Source organism: Dreissena polymorpha, chromosome 15, assembly GCF_020536995.1.
Source record: "Dreissena polymorpha isolate Duluth1 chromosome 15, UMN_Dpol_1.0, whole genome shotgun sequence".
Classification (NCBI taxonomy): domain Eukaryota; kingdom Metazoa; phylum Mollusca; class Bivalvia; order Myida; family Dreissenidae; genus Dreissena; species Dreissena polymorpha.
Window position 1 is genome coordinate 21,206,906 of NC_068369.1, and position 27,843 is coordinate 21,234,748.

Consider the following 27,843-nt stretch of genomic DNA (forward strand, 5'->3'; position numbering starts at 1 on the left):
AGAAAATCAGGTGATAAAACAAGAAATTCTTTACATCTTTAAAACCTTTAAATAAGTTATGATTATGACTTGAAGTATTAAAAAACGTCCGTCATTTGTTTAAAAGGAAACCTGTTTATAATTTCTTTATTTCAGCAAAAAATAATTAAATCCTAATCCAGCAGAAAACACAAGATAGACGTAATGGCATTCTCACATTATGCATCGTTTATTTATAATCATTGGTCAATCAATGAAAATGATTATTAATGTTTATTTTGGTGCTCAGAGCTGTACTAGACATGCCCAGTATGGCACTGCACTAATGTGGCATGTGTCTGACAGTGAGGGATGAAGCTATACACAAATGTTTCTGATTGACAATCTGAGTTCTCAGAGTGTTCTAGAATATTAAAGGTTGCCATGACAATGTCTGCTTCATAATTATGTTGTGAATGAACATGTCATTAGATAAATGGATTGACAACTGAATAAGGTATGCTGGATTATTTGATAAAGATTAAAAAATTTAAACATTAGATTTTACTGACAATTTTTGTCTGAGTAACGTCTTTGCACATTTTGTTTTTAAGCGCTACTTACATGTATAAAAAGAAACAGACTCAGGTGACTGGCTAAGGTATTATTTCTAGGTTTCTATGTTAGCAATTACAAACGTCCCTGGCATGAAGTGATATTGATTTGGTTTGAATGATAACTTTTTAATCATGGTAATATGCCATTTTGGTGATGTGATAATGCATGTGCATTGAATTCATCTTACTTTATTTATAAACATGGTGTATTACCGTGTTGTTATTCAAATTTTAGCTCACTTATATAACACAACTATTTATGCAGTAATTTATGCAGCGTAACATAAAAGAATTTGTGTTTCCCTCCCATGACCCTGCAAAAATCACTTACAAGCCCCCAAAATGTTGTATATATATTTTTTAATCTCTGCTAAAGGGATTTAGTTCTGGCGTTTTCCGTCAGCCTGACCGTCGGTCTCTCACAAACTGTCCAGGGCTATATTTCAGAAACTATATAAAATGTCAACAGGAAACTTAATGTACGTAAAGATATCAACGGGTAGAAGTGCCATGCTCAAGAAAAATAACTCTACACTTTCTTCAATTAGAGTTGCCCTTTGTTGTTTTTGGATCATGTAACTTTTAAACTTGGTATATCTCAGATATTATACATGATTTCAACATGAAACTTCACGAGAGTATATATATTAATGAGGAGAAGGCACAATAACCATAACCCTACACTGTCTTAAATAAAATCAAAGTACTGACAGTGCTGGTGTGACGATACTTTTGAAAAGGATGGATATAAAAGCATCAATTTAAGTTTATCTACATCACCACAATTGTGTATGTGGGTACGAAAATTTTGGATACGAGAAAAATGGGTACGAAAATTTTAGGTACAAAAATTTTGACCAAAAATTGGGTACGACAAAAAAATTTGGTTACCAAAACAAATTGTGGGTAGGAAAAAAAAATTGGGTAGGAAAAAAATTGGGTACGAAAAAAAATGGGTACAATAAAAATTGGGTACGAAAAAAAAATTGGGGGGTACGGGGAAGTAGTACCCGTGGGGACCTTGGCTCATTCAGCGAAACTGGGAGGCGGGTTACATTCTCGATCAAATATAACAAGAAATATCTTTAAAAAGATATTCAACATGTATTTTCTGTACAACTTATCTTAAAAAAACGTTCTGTTACAGTAAAACGTTTGTGGATTATAACATTAAGTTTCAGCAGATATATTAAAAACTTGACATGCTCTTTAATTACACCATGCTCTTTAATTTCACATGTATATCATACCAAACTTTATATTTCGTTGTTTCCTTTCATAAGTTAATGATGTTATGTGTACGGACATAATTTCACATGCCCATGTGCATGAACATATAATTTTTCTCTTTTGATTATTGTTTTTTTTTTAATTCAAAAAGCTTAGGCGTGTATATTTGTTCGTTAAGTGCGGAAATAATTTCATGATGATTCCCGAAAGTAGGTATGAGCACATAATCGTAAGAGCACTTGAATGCATGAGTTCGCCCATGAACACATGGTAAGGTTAACTAAATCTCCGTGATATGACCTACTATGTTTTTAAAACAGCAAACAATATCCAACAAACGAATGAAAAGATCTGTTTGAAAAGATTATTAAATACGCAAAATGAGAATGCACGCAAAAGAGCAAATTTCATAGATGTCGTATGGCTATAATGCTGTATATATACTATACTCGCAATAACGTTTACAAATGGCAGGTTCGAAATAATTCGTTTTCTTCACACTCATGATCGCGTTTAACGTTTATTATACACGTTTTCATTCGCAATTTATTTACAGAATCACGACAAATACAATACAAAAAATGCATATTTCATTGATCTATAAACATATAATGGATTGAATATAACTGATTTAAAATTAACGTTTTTAAACTATTATTAAATCTTTTTCCCTGAATATGCTGTCCTATTTATAGCTGGGCTTCCTTTACCTTTATCAATGATAATCAGCGAGGTATGCCGATTAGAAAAATCCAGCTATCTCAATCGGACTGACTCGGTCTTTTACATAGGTTGCCATTGTGAAGAATTTGTTCATGGTATGATAACTTTGACAAGCTGCTTCGCAGCATCGTCAAAAATTACCCCTGTAGTTTTGTATGCTGAACTTTTTATGGCTGTATCTTAGATACAATGCAAAATTACAATTAAAAAAAAAGGGCGTAGATTCAGAAAATATTTTATTATATACTAACAAGCGAAATAACTCTCTTTACTAAGAAAAAATATAAAAATATTGGTAATTTAATGGATCAATTCAAATCAGTGAAATAGTGAAACATTTGAAAATCTTTTCATTGATATTATTGAAAATGCACACATTACTCAGAAAGCGTTTAAAATCCATGTTTGATTGTTTGCTCTTTCAGGATTCAAATTTCATTTCAGTGGGAGGCAGGGCCCTTGCTACTCTTTGGGGGGTTGGTGTGTGGGCCCTTAAAGGGGGAAATTAAAGTCGATTTGGGCGAAAAGGGGAATTTTGGAAGATCTTGTCACCAACCATTCAACCCTTAAAATTGCTATATTTTAATGTAATTTACATAAAATACATTTAATCAAAGGTTAATAGCACGATACAAGCTGGCAACATAGGTTTAAAATAAAAAAATAATAATATTTTTATTTGGAGGGGAAATTTTAGCTGAAATAAGGGAAAAAAGTATACTATTTTAAGGGGAAAATTCGACCCCAAAAACGGCCAAACGAGGGCTCTGGGAGGTAAACTTTTTTTTAACTTGTTTGCCTTGTGCACATAATTATTTTACACTATCATAATCAAATATTACATTTTTGTAAGTAAATAAATATAAGTAAATATAAATAAGTAAATATGTTTATAAGATTATTTAAAATAAATGAAAATTTATAAACAAGTTCTTTAAGGTTTGCACTCCATAGTCAATGTCAAAAATGTTGTGCATGTCACCACATTTATATGACAGAGATGTTAAAAGAACACGGTTGACAAGTACATTTAAGCTACAAGTTTATTTTCAATCAATAACACAATTTTTGTCTTGCTTGATTTTTGAGAGGTGCTTTACAATTTTGCATGAAATTATAATATATACTACTACTCATGCAAATGATGACAGTATATTTCTAAAATTCCAGTGGACACATTCTTTTGAACATTTACAGTGAAAACTGTTTAATCCTCTCTGAAACCATAATGGTCAGTGGTTAAATATTTGATGTGTTACTTTACCCAGTGGTCCTCTTCTAAGTTCATGTAATTCTCAATATGATAATATATAACTGGTCAAACCACAGGTATACATGTACAATGATTTATAAAGACTTTTAAAGTAAGTGCTAGCATTAAGGAGAGCGCCGATGGCGTTGAAAGTCTATTTGCAAAATACAGGGAAGTTTCTGCTGAAGTAAATGTTAAAGGATAAGTTGTTTGAATCAAAAAAATGTAAAAGGCTATCAAAAAGATTTTTTATGAAAAGCAAGACTATTGCCAAGCAATAAAAGTCCCCTACCTCGCATGAAGCAGTAATTTAATTGTCTCCCTTTGTCTTCAAGGGACGTAATTCTTTTAAGTTTGCCTTGTAGATGGTAATTTTCTAAAAGTAACTCGCTTTTGCCAATAACAGAATTGTTTTACGAACGAAATTTGTTTTAGTTTCTAAGAATGTTTTTTCATGTAAAACGGTCTTAGAAAAATTCACTAAAAATGGTGTAAGCAATGCTCTTGGAAGAAAATGTTAGAAAAAGTTTCTAAATGAAAAATTGTAAGAGTTACGAATTACTATATTAAATAGCTAATTCATCTGCCTAAAATCAGGGTATGCTTGGAAAAGGACAACCGTTTCCCCTGTGATTTTGAAATGCGGTATGATAAAAGCCTATTTGCATTGCAAATAGACTAAAAATAGAGTAGCTTTAAAAAAAATCAGAAACTGCAAGGTTCAGAGGTTTAACATAAGGTGTGTAACTAATTAATCTGTAATTAATGTAATTAATCACTGAAGCTAAAATGACAAAAGGTGTAACAGATGTAAATGTAATATTATGAACATGAAAACACACGCTCATTTATTCAAGTTAAACCTTTCCCGCATAAGAAGCAAAGTGAAAATGGCTTTTGCAACCAGCATAAAGCCTGAACAGCCTGCGAGTAACTCACAGCCTATTCAGGTTTTATGCTGTTTGCTGCTCATCAGTAACGAAGGGTTGGAAATGAAGCCTTTTAAACTTGAATTTAGTATTACAGGTTTTTAATTAAATTTAACTTTCTAGAGGACTACAAATCGTCAAGTTTTCTAGTTTACTGATGCATGAACATGTGTTTAATTTGTATTTACATATCTTATGAGCTACCAAAACTAAATGTTGCATGCTTGAATAATTAAGAAACTAAACTGGTTTTAGAAGTAGTGGGGATTTTGATGAAAAAGGGAGGAGCTTCAAGTGAGTACAAATTTGTTCTCTAGTTTACAAAAAACAACAATGGGAGACAATGCCATCATTTGTTAGTTAGTTAAGAGTCTGTGGGATGCTCTGATATCATTAGCTGGAGTATTTCATTGAAATAAGTATTTCTAGATGAGCATACCATCATTGCTTTCTTTTGATTGTATTTCTGACAAGAACATAATAATTGTGAGGGCTCGTACAAGAAAGATCATTTTGGATTCATGTATTGCTATTGTATTCAAGCAGTTTTTAATCCTTTAGATTTCTTTTGTACTTTCCAATTGTCAGTGCTTTTTTAAGAAGCTTACTGGTATACATATGATATTTTAAGCATGGTAATAAAGAAATATTTTAAATGCAAGCTTAATTACGCCTTTGGAAGGACATACAGTAGTGGCTGTTTTTATTTACCGTTATTCCGCGAATATAATGCGCACTTTTCAACCTGCCAATTTTTTTTTCAAGTAGGGGGTGTGTATTATAATGCGAGTTTTGATCAGAACAAAAATTTTTGTGTGAAAATTTTCAACGTAATTGTTGTTATTCGTTGCGTGGCAGCCATTTTGAACTGCACCATTACATTAAAGGGGGGCGACAGGGCTCACGCTGTCGTTCGCCATTTGAGCCATTTGCGAAAATATTGAGAATTTGGCTCAATAAAACTCTTATTTGCAAAAATGCGAAAATCTAGTAAAATTTTGTTGACACATCTGCCATTTATGTCGGACTGGTTTTCTATATTTGACTCTTTGTTTCAATGAAAGTGTTCGCAATTCGAACAATAAACGAAACCCGGTCTGTACCAGAATTATGAGACATTGCTTGACCTTATTGTTATTGAAGTGCACATGGTAGCTGGCCAATCAACATTGAGCTCGCTTACACATGAAATGATGTTGCCAAATAAAACGTGAGAACGGGTTTGAGCTATAGGATAATATTGAGTCATTCATGCGCATACACTGCATACATTGAATACACAGTTAATATCCTTGTGTGCCTACAAAATGGCAACCGTACGCTTAGTTGTATAAAAAGATTGGCAAATGAAAACAAGATGTGTTTGTGAAACACAATGTCCCCCTATATAACGTTTGACCTTGAAGGATGACCTTGACCTTGTGAAGGATGACCTTGACCTTGACCTTTCACCACTCAAAATGTGCAGCTCCATGAGATACACATGCATGCCAAATATCAAGTTGCTATCTTCAATATTGCAAAAGTATTCATAAAATAAGCGATTTGGCCACATATATTTGACCTCTGACCTTAAAGGATGACCTTGACCTTTCACCACTCAAAATGTGCAGCTCCATGAGATGCACATGCATGCCAAATATCAAATTGCTATCTTCAATATTGCAAAAGTATTTATAAAATAAGCGATTTGGGCCACATATATTTGACCTCTGACCTTGAAGGATGACCTTGACCTTGACCTTTCACCACTCAAAATTTGCAGCTCCATGAGATACAAGTGCATGCCAAATATCAAGTTGCTATCTTCAATATTGCAAAAGTATTCATAAAATGAGCGATTTTGGCCACATATATTTGACCTCTGACCTTGAAGGATGACCTTGACCTTTCACCACTCAAAATGTGCAGCTTCATGAGATACACATGCATGCCAAATATGAAGTTGCTATCTTCAATATAGCAAAAGTTATTGCAAAATGTTAAAGTTGGCGCAAACAAACCAACAGACTAACGGACCAACAGACCAACAGACCAACAGACAGGGCAAAAACAATATGTCCCCCACTACTAAAGTGGGGGACATAAAAACAGCGTGCCAATACCCGTAAATAAATATTCTAAGCTGACCACTTTTAATCTTTCTACCGAATATTTACCATATCTGAAGTAAAGAGTGGTAATTAAATAATTAGTTCTTTGACGCTAATATTACACCTTTCTGCCGATTGCCGAATTAAATTGAAATATGATAGTTAATTAATTTGATTTTTTACTCCCAAACTATCCTTAATGACAGCGGCGTATTTTAATGAAAGGGAAATAAGAAAAACACGAGTGGTTTAATTATCCCTCGCCAGAGGGATATTGTTTTGGCTTTGTCCGTCCGCCCGTCCGTCCGCCCGGCACTTTTGTGTTTGGAGCCATATCTTGGAAGTGCTTTTGCGGATTTCATTGAAACTTAGTATGAGTATATATATGCATAAGAGGATGATGCACGCCAAATGGCATAGTACACCATCTGATAATAACAGAGTTATGGCCCTTTGTATCTTCAAAAAAATGCTTTTTTAGTGTCATATATAACACTTTTGTGTCCAGAAGTATATAGGCGGGGGATATCAATTCAACGAATTTGCTTGTTTTATTATTATTATAATGATTATCTTTCTAAATATTGTCAAATGGAATTAAATGTTAAAAAAACACCAACAGCATCTCTGTTTCTTTTTTTTGCATTTATGACTGCTTGACCAGGGTGTCTCGTGTGTTATTGGTAACAATCAATGGTAATATGAACAATAGACAGAGATATTTATTATGCAACTGTCATGACAACAGCACGATAACACATCGCGATCAATATACCGGGGTATTACTGTGAAACAGATGGTTGATAATGCCAAATTGATTTGCTATTTTCACAACCCGGAAATAAATTGACACATTGTTTCGGAAATGACCGATTTCGAACAATGATTTTTTGTAGTGCGTATTTTACTCGGATTTTCAATTTTTACCGATAAATTTTAACCAAACTCAAGGGTGCGTATTATACACGAGGGCATTTTAAATTCGCGGATTTATGGTAAATCTGATGTGCAATTTTCAACAAGAAAGTTATTTGTAGAAAATAATAACAGCATGTAGAAATGTTTATGATTGGAAAAAGGGAATTAATAACTTTATTGTTATTGATTTGTATTATTTAGATCAAATATGTTAATATCCCCCACCCCTTCCCAGCAACATTTGTCTGTTTGTTTGTTATAGCTCTTTCCCACTCAAGCAAAGTGAGTAACTCGCAGTCTGTTCAGGTTTTATTTTGTTTGCTGCTCATCAGTATCTAAGGGTTGGAATATGCTGCCTTTAAAACTTGAATCTACATGTAGTAAGAAAGGCATTTAATTAAATGTAGCATTATTAGGGACTTCAAATGCATCAAAATGTGTATCTAAGTGGTAAAGGGATAGATACCTATAATGTGTATCTAAGTGGTAAAGGGATAGATACCTATAATGTGTATCTAAGTGGTAAAGGGATAGATACCTATAATGAGTTGTACCCAAGTTCAAACTTGAAACATTCATTCTTCCTGATGATCTTAAGTCGTGCATGTGCAATTTTTATCATCCTAGTTTAAGTTTTTTCAAGAAAAAAACACATGAACACCGGAATGTAATTGTTAGCCATTACTAGTATGAAGAAAACCTACATGTACAGGAAATAGCAAGTGATTGAGCATCTTGAAGTGATGAGCAAAAAGCTATCTAGAATAATGGGAAAATGATGTTATGTTTATTATTAAACCTCTGAATAGGAGTGGTGATACATTGTTCGGTGGTAAGGATTATGTATAGTCCTGTTTGAATGGGGAATAATCGAGAATAAAACAGGTAAACAATTATCAAATACAAGTTATTGAATGAATGTATCGTTAAAAAAAAAATCAGAAAAAACAAAAGGTCATGGGATTGATCGCCACTGTAGACAATTGTTTAAAAAATAGGTGACCAAGTTAGAATTGTTTTTTATCATACTTCATTTATTTTAAAAAGATGCCAATAAAGTATTCCATGCAGGCCCTTTGAAACTCTTAATCAAGAGTATTTGTACACATAAATTTGACAAATGACGCTTATTGGAAACCAATTGTGAGTCCCCGGGACAAACCTTTTTGCATAAATGGGTTTTTCAGGTCTCTCCATTAACAAACAATACCTCTACAGCAACCTCCTATTTAAATTCAAGCAAACACAATTTCCTCACACCTATTTAACCCTTTGCATGCTGGGAAATTTGTCATCTGCTAAAATGTCGTCTGCTGAATTTCTAAAATTAGCCATTTCTTCGATTTTTTTCAAAGAATACTATCAGAATAGCAAACAGTTTGGATCCTGATGAGAGGCCACGTTCTGTGGCGTATCATCTGGATCCAAACTGTTTGCAAAGGCCTTCAAAATTCGGTTCCAGCACTGAAAGGGTTAAAATCCCATTAATCAAGTAAAACATCTTATAGTTTTCTCACCTCCCTTCCTCTATGGAACTATCCCATTACAGTGTTTTTTTCCCCAAAGGGGAAAGGTACCTGTACCCCTACAATTATGAATTTTTCAAGTCATGAAATCTTCAAATTGGGAAAAAACGAGTAGCGAAATCAATAAATTGGGAAAAATTTGAGTCGCAAAATTGATGAATTGGGAATCTTTAAAATGCATCTTATCTATCATTAGGGGCTATAATCTGCATAAGAAAGCATGCTAAGCTCTAGGTTTTAACAAAAAAACTGCTAGTGATGATATTTTGACAATCATATAATGTCATGTGAAAATTGTGTTATTGCCACTTCAGTAGGAAGCCTGTCAATGGAAAACAAAAATCTTCTAGCGATAGACATAATCACTGAGGTTGCATAAAAAATAATATTAATAGTTTTGTTCAAGCCCTTAAAGGGGCCTTTTCACAGATTTTGGCATATTTTGAAGTTTGTCATTAAATGCTTTATATTGATAAATGTAAACATTGGATCTTAAAAGCTCCAGTAAAAAATCAAGAATAAAATTTAAAAAAAGGAAAAAAAAGTAGCCGGTAGCCTGGTACTCAGTTTAAGTATTTTATACCTTATATAAGCAATCTTCGTAGTTTCGTAAATTTTAACGACAACAACAGAACTCTCCAAAGTATTCAATCTTTAAGCGTTGCAACGCTTTATAATTTTTAGGTTTTCAAATCGTCAAAAGATACATATAACGGCTATATTGGACTATGGTAAATGTTCAGTAATACTGTTTCCTCACAAATATCATAACTAAAACGAAAATTTACGATCTGAAACAACTTTTTTCAATTTTGTCAATTTACCAAACCATGAAAAGATCCCTTTAAAAGTCTCACAACGTTTTTATGTGAGTTAAATAAAAAACTTACAACACAAAACAAAACCAACATCAATGGAACTTGAAGTTGGGCTGGTTTGAAATCTTTCAACAATATACAGTGAGAATAGCCACACATAACCAAAATGAGTTTTAAGAGTGGAATGCTTTAACAACTATTTTCAAAGGTTAGTCTTATATTTTTTTATTTTTTTTTTCAAATCATCAAATAAGATATTAAGATCATCTGCCATAAAATGCTAATGTATAATGTTCTAAATAACTATAGTATTTTACACACATGTCTCAATATTTATTTTTAATTTTATGTTAAAACTTTTATTTGTTTACATCCGTATCCGAATAGTTTCTGTCCGGATTTGGTACTTATAAAACTATACATAGAGTCATAAGTAATATAAGCATTTAACTCTAAAGGGTTACGATTTTTTTTTAATGTCAACTAAAATTAGTGTTGAGAAAGTTTATTTATGTAAGGAAAAATGGTCTTTACGATGGAATTCTTTCAAAGGAAAAATCAATCACTTGTTGCGTTTATGTAATCCTAGTCACATTTTACACAACGGTTAGAGTTGGGCCCCTTTGAAAAGTTTTGTTTTCTTTCCACGCAACGATGTCGGGCGAAAATAAATGGCCAAAAATGAATGGCTCGACGATTTCAAAAGATATTTCCAGCAAAAATAAAAGGCACTGGCGATTGGGAATGGCACCTAGGATCGTTGGGAACGGTAGATATGGAGATTGGGAAAGGTCTGGTGCTAAAATTGGGAAGTCTCCGGTAGGCTTTGGGAAAGGTACCGTTCCCCGGTACTAGTTAAAGAAGGGAAAAAAACGCTCCATTATTGCTGTATCTGACAGTATGCGCATGCTTCCAATAATGTAGTATTCATTAATACTGTTTGAAACGGCCACTTGATGATGTGTTACAAATTTACAGTTTTAACTTCTTACAAACTGGCCCCAACTCAGCATCACATCAAAGACCTTTGATGTCTGCTGGCAGATTGGAGTTTTTTTTTTAGCAGAGGTTTAAGTTATGTCATCCGTTACAATCTTGTTAGTGTTTTTCCCAGGCCCTTTTTGCGCGGCATTGCGTCACGCTGCCTTTCTTAACCGCCACTCTGCCTTTTTCAAAGGCAAAAGCCGCCATGCGCCCTTTATTAATATTGATAAGTAACAATAGAGAGAATATAATTAGAGTGATTCTTAATGGACATTTAGAATTGGGGTTTTCAATAATGAACCAACAATTGTATTATGTATTGTTTTATATTCATTATTTATTTAATGTACTCAATCAGAAAGATTGCAATTTTTAGCTTGACTATAATATATGAAATATATATAGTGGAGCTATCCTACTCACCCCGGCGTCCGTGTTTCTGTGCCATTAGCGTGCAAATGTTTAAGTTTTCGTACTACCTCAATTATTTTCATTGTCTCTTGACATATTGCTTTTGTATTTTGCATACTTGTTAACCAACATGACCCCAACCTATAAACAAGAGCAGACAACTCTATCAAGCATTTTGTCATAATTATGGCCCTTTTTCCTCTTAGAATATGCAGCAAATGTACAAGTTTGCGTACTACCCCAAATATTTTCAATGTGCCTTAACATATTGCTTTCATATTTTGCATACTTGTTAACCATCATAACCCCAACCTATAAACAAGAGCATACAACTGTATCAAGCATTTTGACAGAATTATTGCCACTTAGAATATGCATATTATTGATAAATCTATGTTAAACTTTGCGTACTACCCCAAATATTTCCTATATCCTTTGACATATTGCTTTTATATTTTGCATACTTGTTTACCATCATGACCCCAACCTATAAACAAGAGCCATACATGCCATAATTTTTCAGACCAATTCCGGGACATTGAGTTAAATTGTCCGGGACTTATGCCGATTTTCCGGGACATGTATAAATGTAGCGATATTTATAGACATATGCATTTTTGGTACGTTTTTTTTTGTTTCGCATCGTTAATTGCAAAAGTTGGAAAGCCTATCCGAAACACACTTGATCTGTGAACGTCAAATTAAACATTACTACTTCCGTTACTAGATACAAGCCACGTGTTTTCAGTGTAAGCGTTCTAAACATAGATGGTGACGTCACTGCGTTATTGTTATTAAGACCGGTGTGTAACACGTAGTTGTTCAAATTCACTTCTTATTTTTAACGTTTTGTTAACTGGGGGTTTAGAACAAGACAATAATGAACCTAGTGAGGATGACGTTTTTATATGCTTACATTTTTACTCAACTTCTTTGTCGGATAAACGTGCGAACATAAACTGCTTTTAATTTTTTACTCAGCAATGTTGGACTTCAGATGTGTGAACAACTATTCTTTGCCCTTACGCAGCGGGAAATAATGACGTAGTAGATTTAAGTCAATTAACAACCACATTAAACAATGCCGCCTTTTCGGTTTGACCGCAAACGTGAGACAATCGATATTATAACAGGACCCCTGTTAATTGATCGATTTTGACATGTAGCGTAGTCGGCCTATTCGGGTAGGCATCGTCATGGAGATGCTGCAGATATACATAGATTCGAGGTGCAATTAAGCCTAAGATAAGGTACATGTATATATGGATTTTGTAAATTCCGGGACATTTGATAGATTTCCGGGACAGCGGGACAAGTTCTTCATTTCCGGGACTGTCCCGGACAATCCGGGACGTATGGCATGTATGCAAGAGCAGACCACTGTATCAAGCATTTTGACATAATTATGGCCCCTTTTACAGTCTTAGATAATTGAACATTTTGCTTAAATTGCCATAACTTCTTTATTTATGATCACATTTTATTATTACTTTGACAAAACAACACTTACCTGAATACCACAATGGATTCCACCCAAACAATACCCCAGGCCCCTACCCAGAATCCCCCCCCCCAACCCCCCCATTTTTTTTTAAAGCATCATCTTATAAATTACCACACACCACATTATACCCCCTCTCATCCCCCTACCCCCCAACCTCCCCCAATTTTTTTTTTAACATCATCTAATAAATTACCCCACCCCACATTATACCCCCCCTCTCACCCCTCTACCCCCCAACCTCCCCCCACCCCATTTTTTTAACATCATCTAATAAATTACCCCACCCCACATTATACCCCCCTCTCAATCCCCCCTACACCCCCCCCCTACCCCCACCCCCCCAAATATTTTTTTTTCCTTTTTTATTTTTGAAAGATCGTCTATAAATGACCACACCCCACATTATACCCCCTCTCACCCCCCCCCCCCCCCCCATTTTTTAAATATTTTTTTTCCTTTTTTTATTATTGAAAGATCGTCTAATAAATTATTGAATATGAACAATTTCCTCATGATGGCTTATGTTATACTGTCAAGCACTCGAATAGTTGAGCGCACTGTCCTCTGACAGCTCTTGTTATAAACTAATGTCTGTGTACAGAATTACTTCTCTGTGCCAGTGTTAATTTGTTAAGGTCAAGTTTTCTGACTTTTTTTCTGGCATTAACTGTCAAAAGACATTTAACACTATCACACACTGCTTTAAAGCATAACCCTTTGCATGCTGGGAAATTTGTCGTCTGCTAAAATGTCGTCTGCTGAATTTCTTAAATTAGCATTTTCTTCGATTTTTTTCAAAGAATACTATCAGAATAGCAAACAGTTTGGATCCTGATGAGACGCCACATTCTGTGGCGTCTCATCTGGATCCAAACTGTTTGCAAAGGCCTTCAAAATTCGGTTCCCGCATTGTAAGGGTTAAGCCAAGTGCTTTCATGGTTGTGCCAAAATTGTTTGGCTTGGTCTGTTGATAAACTGTTTGAAAATAAATCATTTGAGAACTGTTTCATCTGATTTTTCTCTGGACAAGACTTATACCTGTATTGGTATTAAAACCTATTAGTCTCAAAGATCAAAGACATAATAATGAATGTTTAATGTGCCATACCAGTACAGCAGGGGCTTCCATTTGATAAAATACAAGCTCAATGTATGGCCTATTAAACACCAGTAATAATGTTCTCATGTGAAAACTGAAGACATTATAACATCATTAATTTTATATGATTATTTAGTACTGGTAATGTGTTTATTGACATTCATTTGCAATTAAATAATGACCAAGACTTAACCATTAATAATTTTTTCTTATTTCAGTTGACAGTCCCTGAAGACATTATACAGGCTGTCAAGCGGTCATACTTTTTCCTACTTTTTCCTACTATTTCCTACTTTTTCATCAGGATCCTACTTTTTCCTATTTTTTTACCAAATCTTCCTACTATTCCTACTTTTTCATTTTCAATGGAGAATTTTTTTTTTTTAAAGAGTTAATTTAGTAAACTTGCAGGATGAATGAATCTATGGCATGACTGTATCCCTGTTAATGTGCATTCATCTAGATGAGACCTGACAACCCATGATGACTGTCTGCTAGCACCTCTTCAGGAGCATAAATATTTATTTCTTATGTAACTTTTAAAATTATTGACAAGTTTTTTTTGAAGTAACAATAGTGCCTTGTTTACTTCCTTAGCATTTGTACACTGCAGACTTCACTACCTTACACAGTTCCCAGTGATGCAAGAGCTGAGGGAACCCATTGTTTATTCCAGTTTTATTTTGTTTCCATTGACAACAATTTGACCAAACCTTATGCATGTTTACATGATATTGCTGTTTGGAATGTAGAGATATAGAGATACATGTATTGTATGAGTGGTTATGTAATATGGAATTTATTACACAAGTTATTGGAAAAAAGATAAAACTGATGCTTTGCCGAGTTTTCATCATTTACAAATATAATGTAATAAATTCTGTATTACATGACAACGGATATGATGTTCTATTGATATCATAGGTACATCATGTTTAGTAATTAGAGATAAATGCACAGAGCCTTAATGCCCTGATACATTGTTATGCTCCCGGTAGGGTGGCATATTGCAGTTGTACTGTCAGTCCGTTTGTCTGTCTGTCTGTGTGTGTGTGTCCGTCCGAAAACTTTAATATGGGCCATAACTTTTGCAATATTGAAGATAGCAACTTGATATTTGGCATGCATGTGTATCTCATGAAGCTGCACATTTTGAGTGGTGAAAGGTGAAGGTCATCCTTTATGGTCAAAAGTAAAAAAATACAATCCAAGGGAAGTAATAAGCTTTAAAAGGGAGATAATTTCTAAACCTGCCAAATGATATATTGAAATTTTATTTCAAAGCTGGGCAATAGTGGGCATTGTGTTTTTGTACTGCTTCGGCAGTACATATACTAAAATTGGGCATTGTGTTTCGGACAAACACAATTCTTGTCTAATGATGCCATTGCTAGTGAGGTAACTTCAAGGTGTTAAAGCGAAGTATTAAAATTATTAAACGGCATTATTACACTCCCGCAAAGTCATCAGTAATGTAAAAGCCATTATTTGAAACTGGAATAAACAATGTAGTGCAACTGTTTCATTGCCCAATCAATGCTGTCATAAAAGATGTCAGGTGATAAGGTCCTATCTCCAGTTGCATAATCTGCTCTGCAATGACCAGTCATTTTGAATGTAACTTAAGTCATTATAACTGCACCCTATTGTCAATTTAAAGGTTTCACAATGTAGCTGTAGCAGAGCATTTACACTGCTTTATATACTAGTATTAATCTTGTACAACAAGTTGGTGTATCACTAAATAAATTTGGTCTTCTGCTTAAGGATATAACATGCACAATATAATTACCATTTTTATATCGATACACAGAAGACCTCTAACCACTTATTTGATGATACACCAAAATGAACAGCATCTAATACATGTATACTTCTTTATCAGGGTAGCTTTGCTTGAAACTTAATTATCATAGATACACTATAAGTGCTAAAATTCCTAGTGGGAAAACAAAGTTTAACCCTTCATGGATGGAGAAGTTGGACAACAGTGGAAAAAACACTGGGATCATGGTGCAAGAGTGATACCGGCAATGAGTTTGCAAGATATTGTACTGTCTGAATGAAGTCCATCTTGTAGTAATTCTGGTGCTAATCAACTTATAAGTCATGCAGATGGATAAAAATACAAGGAAAACATGAAATACATGCATGATAATTCACAAAAGCGTTTGTTTGGAAGTGCCCAAAAGCCAAGCAGCTCTCAGGGTTGTGGGGATAAATCTATCTGTATGCAAGTACATCCATCACACAAGGAACAGGTACAAAAGGCTGAAATCTTCTGGGCCCTTAAGGTAGCTTCAAGTGGGTATCCATACAGAACATGTGATGGCACTCCTGCTCTGTTTCAAGCTATGTTTCCTGGACTTGTGTCTAAAAAATAAGTATTATGTATTCCTACTTTTGAGGGAAAAGTTCCTACTTTTTCCTACTTTTTTCCTACTTTTCTTGCAAAAGTAGTTCCTATTTTTTCCTACTTTTTGAAAAAAGGTCACTTGACAGCCTGTGTCATTATACAATCATTATTTTTTTATGATTATTTAGTTATGTGTTTATTGACATTTATTTGGAATTAAATAATGACCCTAGACTTACATGTACCCAGGGATCATGTTATTTTCGGTTTTGTCGGTCCTAGACCGATTGGTGTCATGAAAGACAGATTGAAAATCCCAAACAGTCGGTCCGATTCTTTTTGCTATTAAAATTCCCATGTCATGAAATCGATAACTAGTACACAGTGTACATGCTAACACACCCTAATGACATTCTTATCTCAATTAGGTGTGATAAACCATTCGCTGCAGTCTCTAAACCGGTCAGGACCGGTTTATTGCAGGTCAGACCAAGACTCTCAAACTTGTGAAGAGCGGATTAAAGACACATCCGAAAAGACGCGTCTGAATGCACGCGCTGTAACTAAACAAAACATGCCGATACATTTTCCACCAGCGTAATAATCCGGTAACATAATTATAAAAGTCGCGGATCTGATCGACAGAACAGCCGAAAGTTATTTTTATGGGCGGAACTTCACATAAAATAGTACACAAGAAAAATAATATACATTGAATAAATCTTTAGTAAAACCGTGTTAGAATCGAAATAATTCGTGAACTTTATACTTTGTTGTTGAATAACTCATGACCGGAAAATTAGATGCGTGGTTTCAAATGCTTCGCTCACGTGATTAAATCCCTACGCATCTAAACTATCGGCCGTGCATTATTTGACAACAAATTATTTATTAAATATTTGGTTGTTGTTGTCAGTAGCCAACCTACGCACAGACATTTGTTTGGTTCAGTGCATGTATGTAAGATATTATCGAGTCGACAACAATATAAAACATCGGTATAGACTTACACAGATTAATAATATTGACAACGATGAAAAAAGTCTGATAAAAACAGCACACGAAAGAACAATGAAATACCAAATGATAAAACCAGTTGAGAAAACTCGTTCCGTTTAAAAAAAAAAATGCCTAAGGGAATTTTAATTGTACATGTATTATACCACCTTCATGAATGGCAAAATCAATGGTATATATTTTAACGTAATTTGTCATTATTTGGGATATACATTTTCGGATACTTTTTCCCATTTATATCCGGACCGATTGATGTTGCGGGAAAATATGATCCCTGCATGTACCATTATACATTTTTCTCATTTCAGTTGACAGTCCCTGCCAGGGGACACTGACCAATCAAAATGTTTGTGGCAGGAGCGACAGGTCTAGGGGGCCCACTGTACCACAGGGAACAAATGCCAGAAGATTTCCACGAGTCGTTCATCGACAAGGGATACAGGAGTCCCAAGAGTTCGCCATTTCAATGCGTCTTGAGCGTATTTGACACCACGAACGAGACTCTTAACTTCTGGACCCATTTCCTGCCGTCCTGGTACTTCATGTGGGTGATACGTGACCTTTCTGACACCTTGGACTTCCGACACGACAGTTTCACTTGGCCCTTGTTAGCTTACCTCTGCATGTGCTGCATATATCCCCTTGCCAGCTCCGTTGCCCACACCTTCAATACGATGTCCGACAATGCGCGGCACATCTGCTTCTTTTTGGACTACAGCGCAATCTCTGCATCGGCTTTTGCGGTGGCCATCGCATATAGAGCGTACAGTTTCCCTGATGAACTTAGGTTTACATTCCCTGGAGACTGGTTCGTACCGGCAGCCTTCATAAATTCCTTGTTTTGTATCCTGGTTTCATGCAAAACCAGATTAATGCCGCATAGTATCACTAGAAAAATCATGCGAATAAGCGCTCTCGGCTGGCCGTGCGTATTTTCTACATTCCCTCTTACTTACCGCCTCCTGTCCGGAACACTATGTGAGATGACCTTGACCTCTACTTACTACCATGCCGTCAGTATCCTGATGATGTACGTCGCAGGCTTCCTATATGGGACGCATTTCCCGGAGCGACTGTTTCCCGGACGGTTTGACATCATCGGCCACAGCCACCAACTGTTCCACATGTGCACCATCCTGGGGACTATGAACCAGATCCAGGCAATCCTGTATGACATGAAGGAGAAGAAACGTGATTTAATAGAGAATTGGGAGTTTAAGTCAGCTAGCACTAGTATTGGCCTGGTTGGATTCATTTTGATGGTCAATACAGTAATTGTTGCAGTGTACTCTGTGATTTTGTATACGAAGAAGACGAAAAGTGCCTGACATTCCTGACATTTGCAGACATGGCGAAAGACACTTCAGTGCTCCAGATAGGCCTAAATGGAAGGACGCTGCGCCCTGCCCTTCTGAAGCTCCGCCTTGCCCTTCTGAGGCCCACCTGCCCTTTAATTTCTAAAAAAAATAAATTGTTTTGTGTGGACATTTTAAAATTTATTAATCTCGTATTAATTACATTGATATTTATAAATGGAAATAATATATTTTAACAATTATTAATTATACATTGTATAGCAATGAATATCCAACAGGGAGCAGTCCAAATACTACCACGCCCTTTTGACAAAATAATGCGCACTTGAAAGTGCCCTTTTGAAAAAATAGCCCTCCCCCCTGCTCTTTTCAAATTCTAGCTGGAGCACTGTAGGTGGCATGTCTTTTGAAAAATGTGTGGTCTTTTACCATGCCTGGCATTGTCTGCTTATAATTTTAGGAGACCTGATCTACTCTTACTGTGTAATCCCGGTAAAAGATGTGAGCTGTGTCCATGTTACCAATATGTACAACTGTGTCAAATAGCCCGGTCTGAGTTATAGATTTATAGAACTTAATAGAAACCTCTAAAAAATAATGGGGCTTTATGCTTGTACATGTGTAATGAAGACTTTTCGGCAGTTATGCAACAAGTATTTTTAATTTTATAAAACTTTTTTAGGCTAGTTTGCTACTCATCCACCATTTACAAGTTTTTAAAAATTAACAAGATCAAACTAGCCTGTTTAAAATGTCCATATTGTTTTTATTACTAACTGGTAAATATTAATTCTAACATGACAGGCGTTTGGTTTTATATGTTATACATGTAGACAAATGAGGTAATCTACATGTAGACAAATGAGGTAATCTACATGTAGACAAATGAGGTAATCTACATGTAGACAAATGAGGTAATCTACATGTAGACAAATGAGGTAATCTACATGTAGACAAATGAGGTAATCTACATGTAGACAAATGAGGTAATCAAGTGTGTGTTATTCTGCAATATTATGGTCAAAGTTTTGCAGGTGCTTAAATGTGCTTTATCCAAATAATTACATTCCTGTGTAAAGATTTGATACATAAACTTTATAATTTATGCTTCACTTTATAATTTCATTTAATTTTTTTTATTTTAGATGTGTTTGTTTGTATTTTACAGTCTCTTTAGTATAGATTACAATAACATTATGTTGGATCTTTGTTTTTATTAATGAATCAGATGTCATTTTAATTTGTATTAATGAGATTGATCTGCAAGTTATACATGAAACGTCAATTTACTTTAAGTGCTCTGTGAAAAGGGGGTTTAATGCATGTGCTTAAAGTGTTGTCCCAGATTAGCCTGTGCAGTCGGCATAGACTTATCAGGGACATCACTTTCTGCTTTTATGATATTTTTCGTTCACAGAGAGTCTTCTTAACAAAGATCAAGTTTAGACGGAAAGTGTCGTCCCTGATAAGCCTGTGCGGACTGCAAGGGCTGACCTGGGACGACACTTTACGTACATGCATTTAACACCAGTTTCACAGAGAACGGCTCATTTATTGTTTGAAACTAAAACATTTGTCATAATCAAAATTTTATTCATGTTGAAACTAAACATTCAATCATGCTTTGTGATTCACACTATTGTAGATTCATGTACAACAAAATTTTGTACTCAATAAGTTTCTTATATGTATGTATAGATGTGCAATTTTTGTAAAACATTTGTAATTTTTTATTAGCTCTCCGCAGCACATAGTGCTAATGGGGAGCTTTTACTTTTAAATGATTGATCTATCACATATGTATACTGCCAATTGAAGATGAAACGTCAATTGTGTTCAAAGTTTAAATAAAAATATCTTGTATACCACCAGTTGATGTATTAAGAATGAAGCTGCTAGCCTCACTATGTACTATTGCCAAATGAACCACGTCATGCAAAAATGGGTTCAATGCCATACTGTGCAAGCATAGATCCAGACCTGCCGGTGCTTGTACTCAGTCTTGTCAGGAGCTACGCTGTCTACTATAAAGTATCGACAGGCTGTGTGGTCTCAGTTGCTGACAGGCTTGGCTGTAGCTTCCCTGGGCACATATGGCATAAGACCCATTTTCACATGTTTCGGGTCAAATGATTGTTGTCAAGTGCAATGCCATTTAATTTCTGTTCAGGGTATGAAAATCTTAGACTTGATGAACATGTGTTGTTTTGTTAACCCTTTGCATGCTGGGAAATTTGTCGTCTGCTAACATGTCAGACGACAAATTTCCCAGCATGCAAAGGGTTAGCAGACTGAGTAGCCTCTGATCAGACTGCATTTATACATGTACACTGTATGTCTGATTTTACGTTTCTGTAAAGAATAGGTAGCAAGGCAACCTGGCTTGTTTTTCTTCCTGTATTGTGTTGCTGTTATAATTTGCTGTTAGTTTTTGCAGTTGTATTGTTACCTGTAGTAATAGTATTGTAATACTGGTTAGTGGTTGTAAGTCGTTATCTTTCTGTTATTATAAAGAGATGTATTGTTAGGGTCTGTATGTGTAAACGTATGGGCTACAAAAACCTGATTGGCATGTATTTTTTTAGCAAATTCTTCATCTTACTTGTATGGATTGTACATTGGAACAGACCTGCTTGTTTTATTAGACACATCAATAAATTATGTTTCCACTATTGTATACAAGGAAAAATTGACTCAGTTCATCAGATGTTCTGTGAAAAGTTTGCCAAAATTTGAAATGTTCTAGCAATTAGTGATAAAAGAACAATTTATTGTGATTTAACAAATGTAAAGTAATAAAAAGTTGGCAGAAGGGGCTGGTATTTAACAGACAAACCTGTGTTCACACACTCTTATTTTGAGGGTTAATGTTGCTTTGGTTTACATATTGCTATAGGTTATGTTGATGTTTTTATGCCCCCGGATCGAAAGATCGGGGGTATATTGTTTTTGGCCTGTCTGTCATTGTATGTGTTTGTGTGTGTGTGTGTGTGTGTGTGTGTGTGTGTCCAAAACTTTAACCAAATCTTTAACCTTCTTCATAACTTTTGCAATATTTAACATAGCAACTTGATATTTGGCATGCATGTGTATCTCATGGAGCTGCACATTTTGAGTGGTAAAAGGTCAAGGTCATCCTTCAAGGTCAAAGGTCAAACAAAATATTAAAAAACTTTAACCAAAACTTTAACCTTCTTCATAACTTTTGCAATTTTGAACATAGCAACTTGATATTTGGCATGCATGTGTATCTCATGGAGCTGCACATTTTGAGTGGTAAAAGGTCAAGGTCAAGGTCATCCTTCAAGGTCAAACAAAATATTCAAAAACTTTAACCAAAACTTTAACCTTCTTCATAACTTTTGCAATACTGAATGTAGCAACTTGATATTTGGCATGCATGTGTATCTCATGAAGCTGCACATTTTGAGTGGTGAAAGGTTAAGGTCAAGGTCATCCTTCAAGGTCAAAGGTCATTTTTTTTATCAAAGCGGCGCATTAGGGGGCATTGTGTTTCTGACAAACACATCTCTTGTTGATAAATTTAACTATCTGAGAGATTACAAATGCGTAAAAGTACATTTCTAAGTAGTAAACTACTAAGTGGATCAAACTTTAATACTTAAATGACAGTAATGTGTAGATGATCATAAAGAAAGGAATTAGGGCTGCGTCCCTTTTGTAGCAGATTTCTGGCCCTGTCTATTATTTTCAATTATAAAATAAATTCAAATATATATAGTTGCCTTAATCTTCTGATTTCAATTCCTCTTTAACAAATGAATGAATATATTTATGTCCTTAGGACTGCCTTAGCTACTTTTTGAGATGCATTGATAGTGGGAATGAATTGTGAATTCTCCAGCTATTAATATGTGGGCAAATAGTGTTATGTCAGTTAATGTTGAAGGGTAAGCGTAGAAATCAGAGATGTGGTAACAACAATCCTAGTTTACTGATTATCAATTTCTTGATTTATATCTTGTGGTAATTTTTACTTAAATGTCATATTTTATATGTATCTATTTTCATATGAGAATCCCACCTTATTAGCTCGGCGTTTTCGGAGAAAACTCGAGGTATTTCATAGCCAGCTTGTCGTCTGCCGTCCGCGTCATGCTAAAACCTTAATATTTTGTTAAGGTTTTGAACATTGGCTCTAAAATCAAATTGCTTCCACCTACAACTTTGAAACTTCATACATGCATGTATGTAGATGCACCTTGATGAGTTCTATGCGCCACATCCATTTTTGGGTCACTAGGTCAAAGGTCAAGGTCACTGTGACCTTTAAAAAAAAAAAAAAATTCTGACAAGCTTTCATTTATTCAAAACTGCACCCGTAGCCGAGCGTGGCGCCAGTTATGCGGTGCTCTTGTTTTGAATTATACTTGTTTTTGTATAAGCATACATGTTTGCTTTGTATACACAAACATTTCTGTGTTGGTTGTGGTGCATTTCATTTTTATGATGTTTTTATGACTTAACAATATTTTATTCACATGACTTTTGTGTAGTGCAGTTTTCCTGCTTAGTGACATCGTTTTTGCTTTACCATGTTTAAACCCTTTCCCACTCAGAAGCAAAGTGAAAATGGCTATTTGCAAACAGCATGAAACCAGAACAGCCTGCGAGTAACTAGCAGTCTGTTCAGGTTTGATGCTGTTTGTTACTCATCAGTATCTTAGAGTGGGAAATGAAGCCTTTTAAACTTGAATATATTAAAAAAGGTCTTGAATTTAACTTTATTTTCTAAAGGATTTCAAATGTGTCAAAGTGCATTTCTGAGTGGTAAAGCGTTCACTAAGATAGTGTCATCTGAAATCTTTATATATAGCCATGTGTAGTTGAAATGCTGGTATTGCCATATTGACATCCAAGTCGCGTTGACGTCTTTTAATAATGACAGTATTTGCGCAAATAATCTTATTGTTATTCTACAAGTGACAGTACATGGAATACAAAACATACGTAGCTTTTAATGTCTAAATACATTTGACATTGATTTGTATAAATTTAATTGACAAGCTTTTAAGAGTTTTAGAAATGGGTTATTTGATGATTACTGTCAAGCCAAAAATACAATTTGGTTGTTATATAGAGTAGAATATATATTATTTCATCCTCTTTTCATGTACTTCATTCATAATAAATTGTATTTCAAGTTACACACTCAAAATGTAGATAAAAAACAAACACTGCCAAATGTACACACCTGTGTATTTTTCAATTATGGTACATTTTTAAGTTTATTATGTATTTTTTTAACAAAATAAGAATACCTAAAGTATATTGTTATGTTTCTGGTATATATTGTGTTACTGTAATAAATATTATCAATACCAAAATGTTTTGCTTTACTTTTTTTTCTTATTTATGCGAGTAAATATTGGTTGTCTGGAACAGAATGTTTGCAAACGAGCCTATCAACATAAAAGGAACCGATATTAACTAAATATTTACTTTGGTGAACTAAAGTTAAAAAGTACCGTTGGGCACATATGCTACCAATCAATGCAATTACGTATACACATCACAAGTACTCGAGTACTAAAGCAGGTACAACTGTGGTTTCCATAATTAAACATGCTGCACTGATTATTCATTACCAGCTTTAATAAATTCTACTGGTTTGTACACTTAATAAATAGAGGATATTTGTTGGATTCGGTGAAATAATAGATTTTAATTTACGAGTGATCATAGAAAATAATTAAAATCGATATTCCACCGAATCCAACAATTTATTTTTCTATGATATTTTTCACCGTTGATTGACATTGTTTAAGTTTAACTGGAGAATTTTGCTGGAATAATGACGTCATTTTGTAAAAAATGACATCATTGCGCAGCAAAACGGTGAAAATAATCGATAATTTTCACTGTCAGTTTATACTGTTTGAAACAGTGAATGATCAGTTTAAATACACTGATATTTCTCTATAAATCACCGGAAAGCATAAAATATCGGTTATTACTTGATTTGTACCTGTTGTTGCTGTAGACATGTCAATGCTGTACAAATCCAGCATTCCTGCCTATTGGGCGTACAATGTAACCCACAACATCATGTACATGCCTACTGGTTCAGAGGAGCTGGTCCAATGTAAAACACAAGAGCATGTACATGCCCACTGGTTCAGAGGAGCTGGTCCAATGTAAAACACAACAGCATGTACATGGCCACTGGTTCAGAGGAGCTGGTCCAATGTAAAACACAACAGCATGTACATGCCCACTGGTTCAGAGGAGCTGGTCCGATGTAAAACACAACAGCATGTACATGGCCACTGGTTCAGAGGAGCTGGTCTAATATAACCCACAACAGCATGTACACGCCCACTGGTTTAGAGGAGCTGGTCCAATGTAACCCACAACAGCATGTACATGGCTGCTGGTTCAGAGGAGCTGGTCCAATGTAATCCACAACATCATGTACAAGCCCACTGGTTCAGAGGAGCTGTTCCAATGTAACCCACAACAGCATGTACAAGCACACTGGTTCAGAGGAGCTGGTCCAATGTAACCCACAACAGCATGTACATGCCCACTGGTTCAGAGGAGCTGGTCCAATGTAACCCACAACAGCATGTACATGGCCACTGATTCAGAGGAGCTGGTCCAATGTAACCCACAACAGCATGTACATGCCCACTGGTTCAGAGGAGCTGGTCCAATGTAACCCACAACAGCATGTTCACGGCCCCTGGTTCAGAGGAGCTGGTCCAATGTAACCCAAAACAGCATGTACACGGCCACTGGTTCAGAGGAGCTGGTCCAATGTAACCCACAACAGCATGTACATGCCCACTGGTTCAGAGGAGCTGGTCCAATGTAACCCAAAACAGCATGTACATGCCCACTGGTTCAGAGGAGCTGGTCCAATGTAACCCAAAACAGCATGTACATGGCCACTGGTTCAGAGGAGCTGGTCCAATGTAACCCAAAACAGCATGTTCACGGCCCCTGGTTCAGAGGAGCTGGTCCAATGTAACCCAAAACAGCATGTACACGGCCACTTGTTCAGAGGAGCTGGTCCAATGTAATCCACAACAGCATGTACATGCCCACTGGTTCAGAGGAGCTGGTCCAATGTAACCCAAAACAGCATGTACATGCCCACTGGATCAGAGGAGCTGGTCCAATGTAACCCAAAACAGCATGTACATGCCCACTGGTTCAGAGGAGCTGGTCCAATGTAACCCAAAACAGCATGTACATGGCCACTGGTTCAGAGGAGCTGGTCTAATGTAACCCACAACAGCATGTACATGGCCACTGGTTAAGAGGAGCTGGTCCAATGTAACCCAAAACAGTATGTACATGGCCACTGGTTAAGAGGAGCTGGTCCAATGTAACTCACAACAGCATGTACATGGCCACTGGTTAAGAGGAGCTGGTCCAATGTAACCCAAAACAGCATGTACATGGCCACTGGTTCAGAGGAGCTGGTCCAATGTAACTCACAACAGCATGTACATGGCCACTGGTTCAGAGGAGCTGGTCCAATGTAACTCACAACAGCATGTACAAGCCCACTGGTTTAGAGGAGCTGGACCAATGTAACCCACAACAGCATGTACATGCCCACTGGTTCAGAAGAGCTGGTCCAAATAATCAGATGAAAAATGTTGTCCTAGTATGAACTGTCAATGAAACAATCACACCTCCTTAATACATATATTGGCATGCAACATGCCTGTCTGTTACATTGAATTGCGTTACAAAAGGAAAACATTTTATGAACTTACATATCAATCAAATGAATTTTCAAAAAAAAATAAAATAAAAAAGATGGAATCGTCTATGACGCAATCATGAATCAGGGTGATTATTTGAATTTCATATAATGACTCGATACGCTCAAAATATTATTGTTGTTTAAGGAAAAACAAGCCACTGTACATTGTGTATAATTCCATGACTGTACCAGCTTACCAACCAGTTAACCCTTTCCCACTCATATAAAGCAATGTGAAAATGTGCAAACAGCATAAAACCAGAATAGCCTACGAGTAACTCACAATCTGTTCAGATTTTAAGCTGTTTGCTGCTAATCAGTATCTAAGGGTTGGAAATGAAACCTTTAAAACTTGAATCTTGTAAGAAAGACCTTTATTAAAATTAACTTTCTTATGGACTACAAATGCGTCAAAATTCGTATCTAAGTGGTAAAGGGTTAAACAACAGCGTCCCATTTCACAAGCAGAGTTGTTAGTAAGTCACATGTGTTTCCTCTAGGTGAAAAGAAACGTTATTTTCTAAACAAGATTGCCAAAGGCCCTATGTTGTTTTCCAGAGACCCAAACAACTTTACAGTTTTGAGGTGCTTTCATGATGTTTGTGGCTTTAACCAGAACATTTTTGAACTTGGCTAATTAAATTTTAATAAGAAATAAGCAAATTCGGTGAATTGATATCCCCCGTTAATATGCTTCTGGACACAAAAGTGTTATATTTGACACTCAAAAAAGCATTTTTTCAAGATACAAAGGGCCATAACTCCTTTATTATCCAATGGTGTACAATGCCATTTGGCGTACATCATCCTCTTATCCATATATATACTCATACCAAGTTTCAATGAAATCCGCCAAAACACTTCCAAGATATGGCTCCGGACACAAAAAAGCATTTTTCCAAGATACAAAGGGCCATAACTCTGTTATTAACAGATGATGTACAATGCCATTAGGCGTGCATCATCCTCTTATCCATATATATGCTCATACCAAGTTTCATTGAAATCCGCCAAAGCACTTACAAGATATGGCTCCAGACACAAAAGTGCCGGACGGAGGGAAAGACAGACGGACAACGCCAAAACAATATCCCTCCGCCTATGGCGGGGGATAAAAAATCATTCTGATAAGTTAAATGCTGACTTGGCAAAACAAGTAACTGAAGAATATTCAAAAGGATTCACTTATTATATTTTTTATACACCCAAGTTGGCAGCCATTTTGTTTTCAACAATTTTATAAAGGGAACAAAAGGTTCTGGTTTTTTTTCATGCCAATAGACAAAGAAGGTCAATAACGGCGTTTAAAAAGTTTCACATACAAGCAAAACTGGTCTGCCCCTTGGTGGCA

The 27,843-nt window shown here is 35.6% G+C and overlaps 1 protein-coding gene across 12 annotated transcripts in view; it reads left to right on the forward strand.

The window, feature by feature from the left end:
• Positions 1 to 27,843, forward strand: part of LOC127859396 (membrane progestin receptor gamma-like) — a 418,822-nt gene that overhangs the window by 22,830 nt on the left and 368,149 nt on the right. For 5 of the 12 annotated variants that reach the window (XR_008039352.1, XR_008039348.1, XR_008039351.1 and 2 more), the window contains exon 2: positions 17,744 to 23,405. Coding sequence is in view for 5 of the 12 variants with exons in the window: in XM_052396762.1 (XP_052252722.1) it covers positions 17,780 to 18,763 (984 nt within the window). In the remaining 7 variants the exon portion in view is untranslated. Of the gene's footprint in view, positions 1 to 359; positions 476 to 8,448; positions 8,606 to 17,743; positions 24,100 to 27,843 lie in introns of those variants that run through there. The other 7 variants (XM_052396762.1, XM_052396764.1, XM_052396765.1 and 4 more) reach the window with 5 other exon arrangements.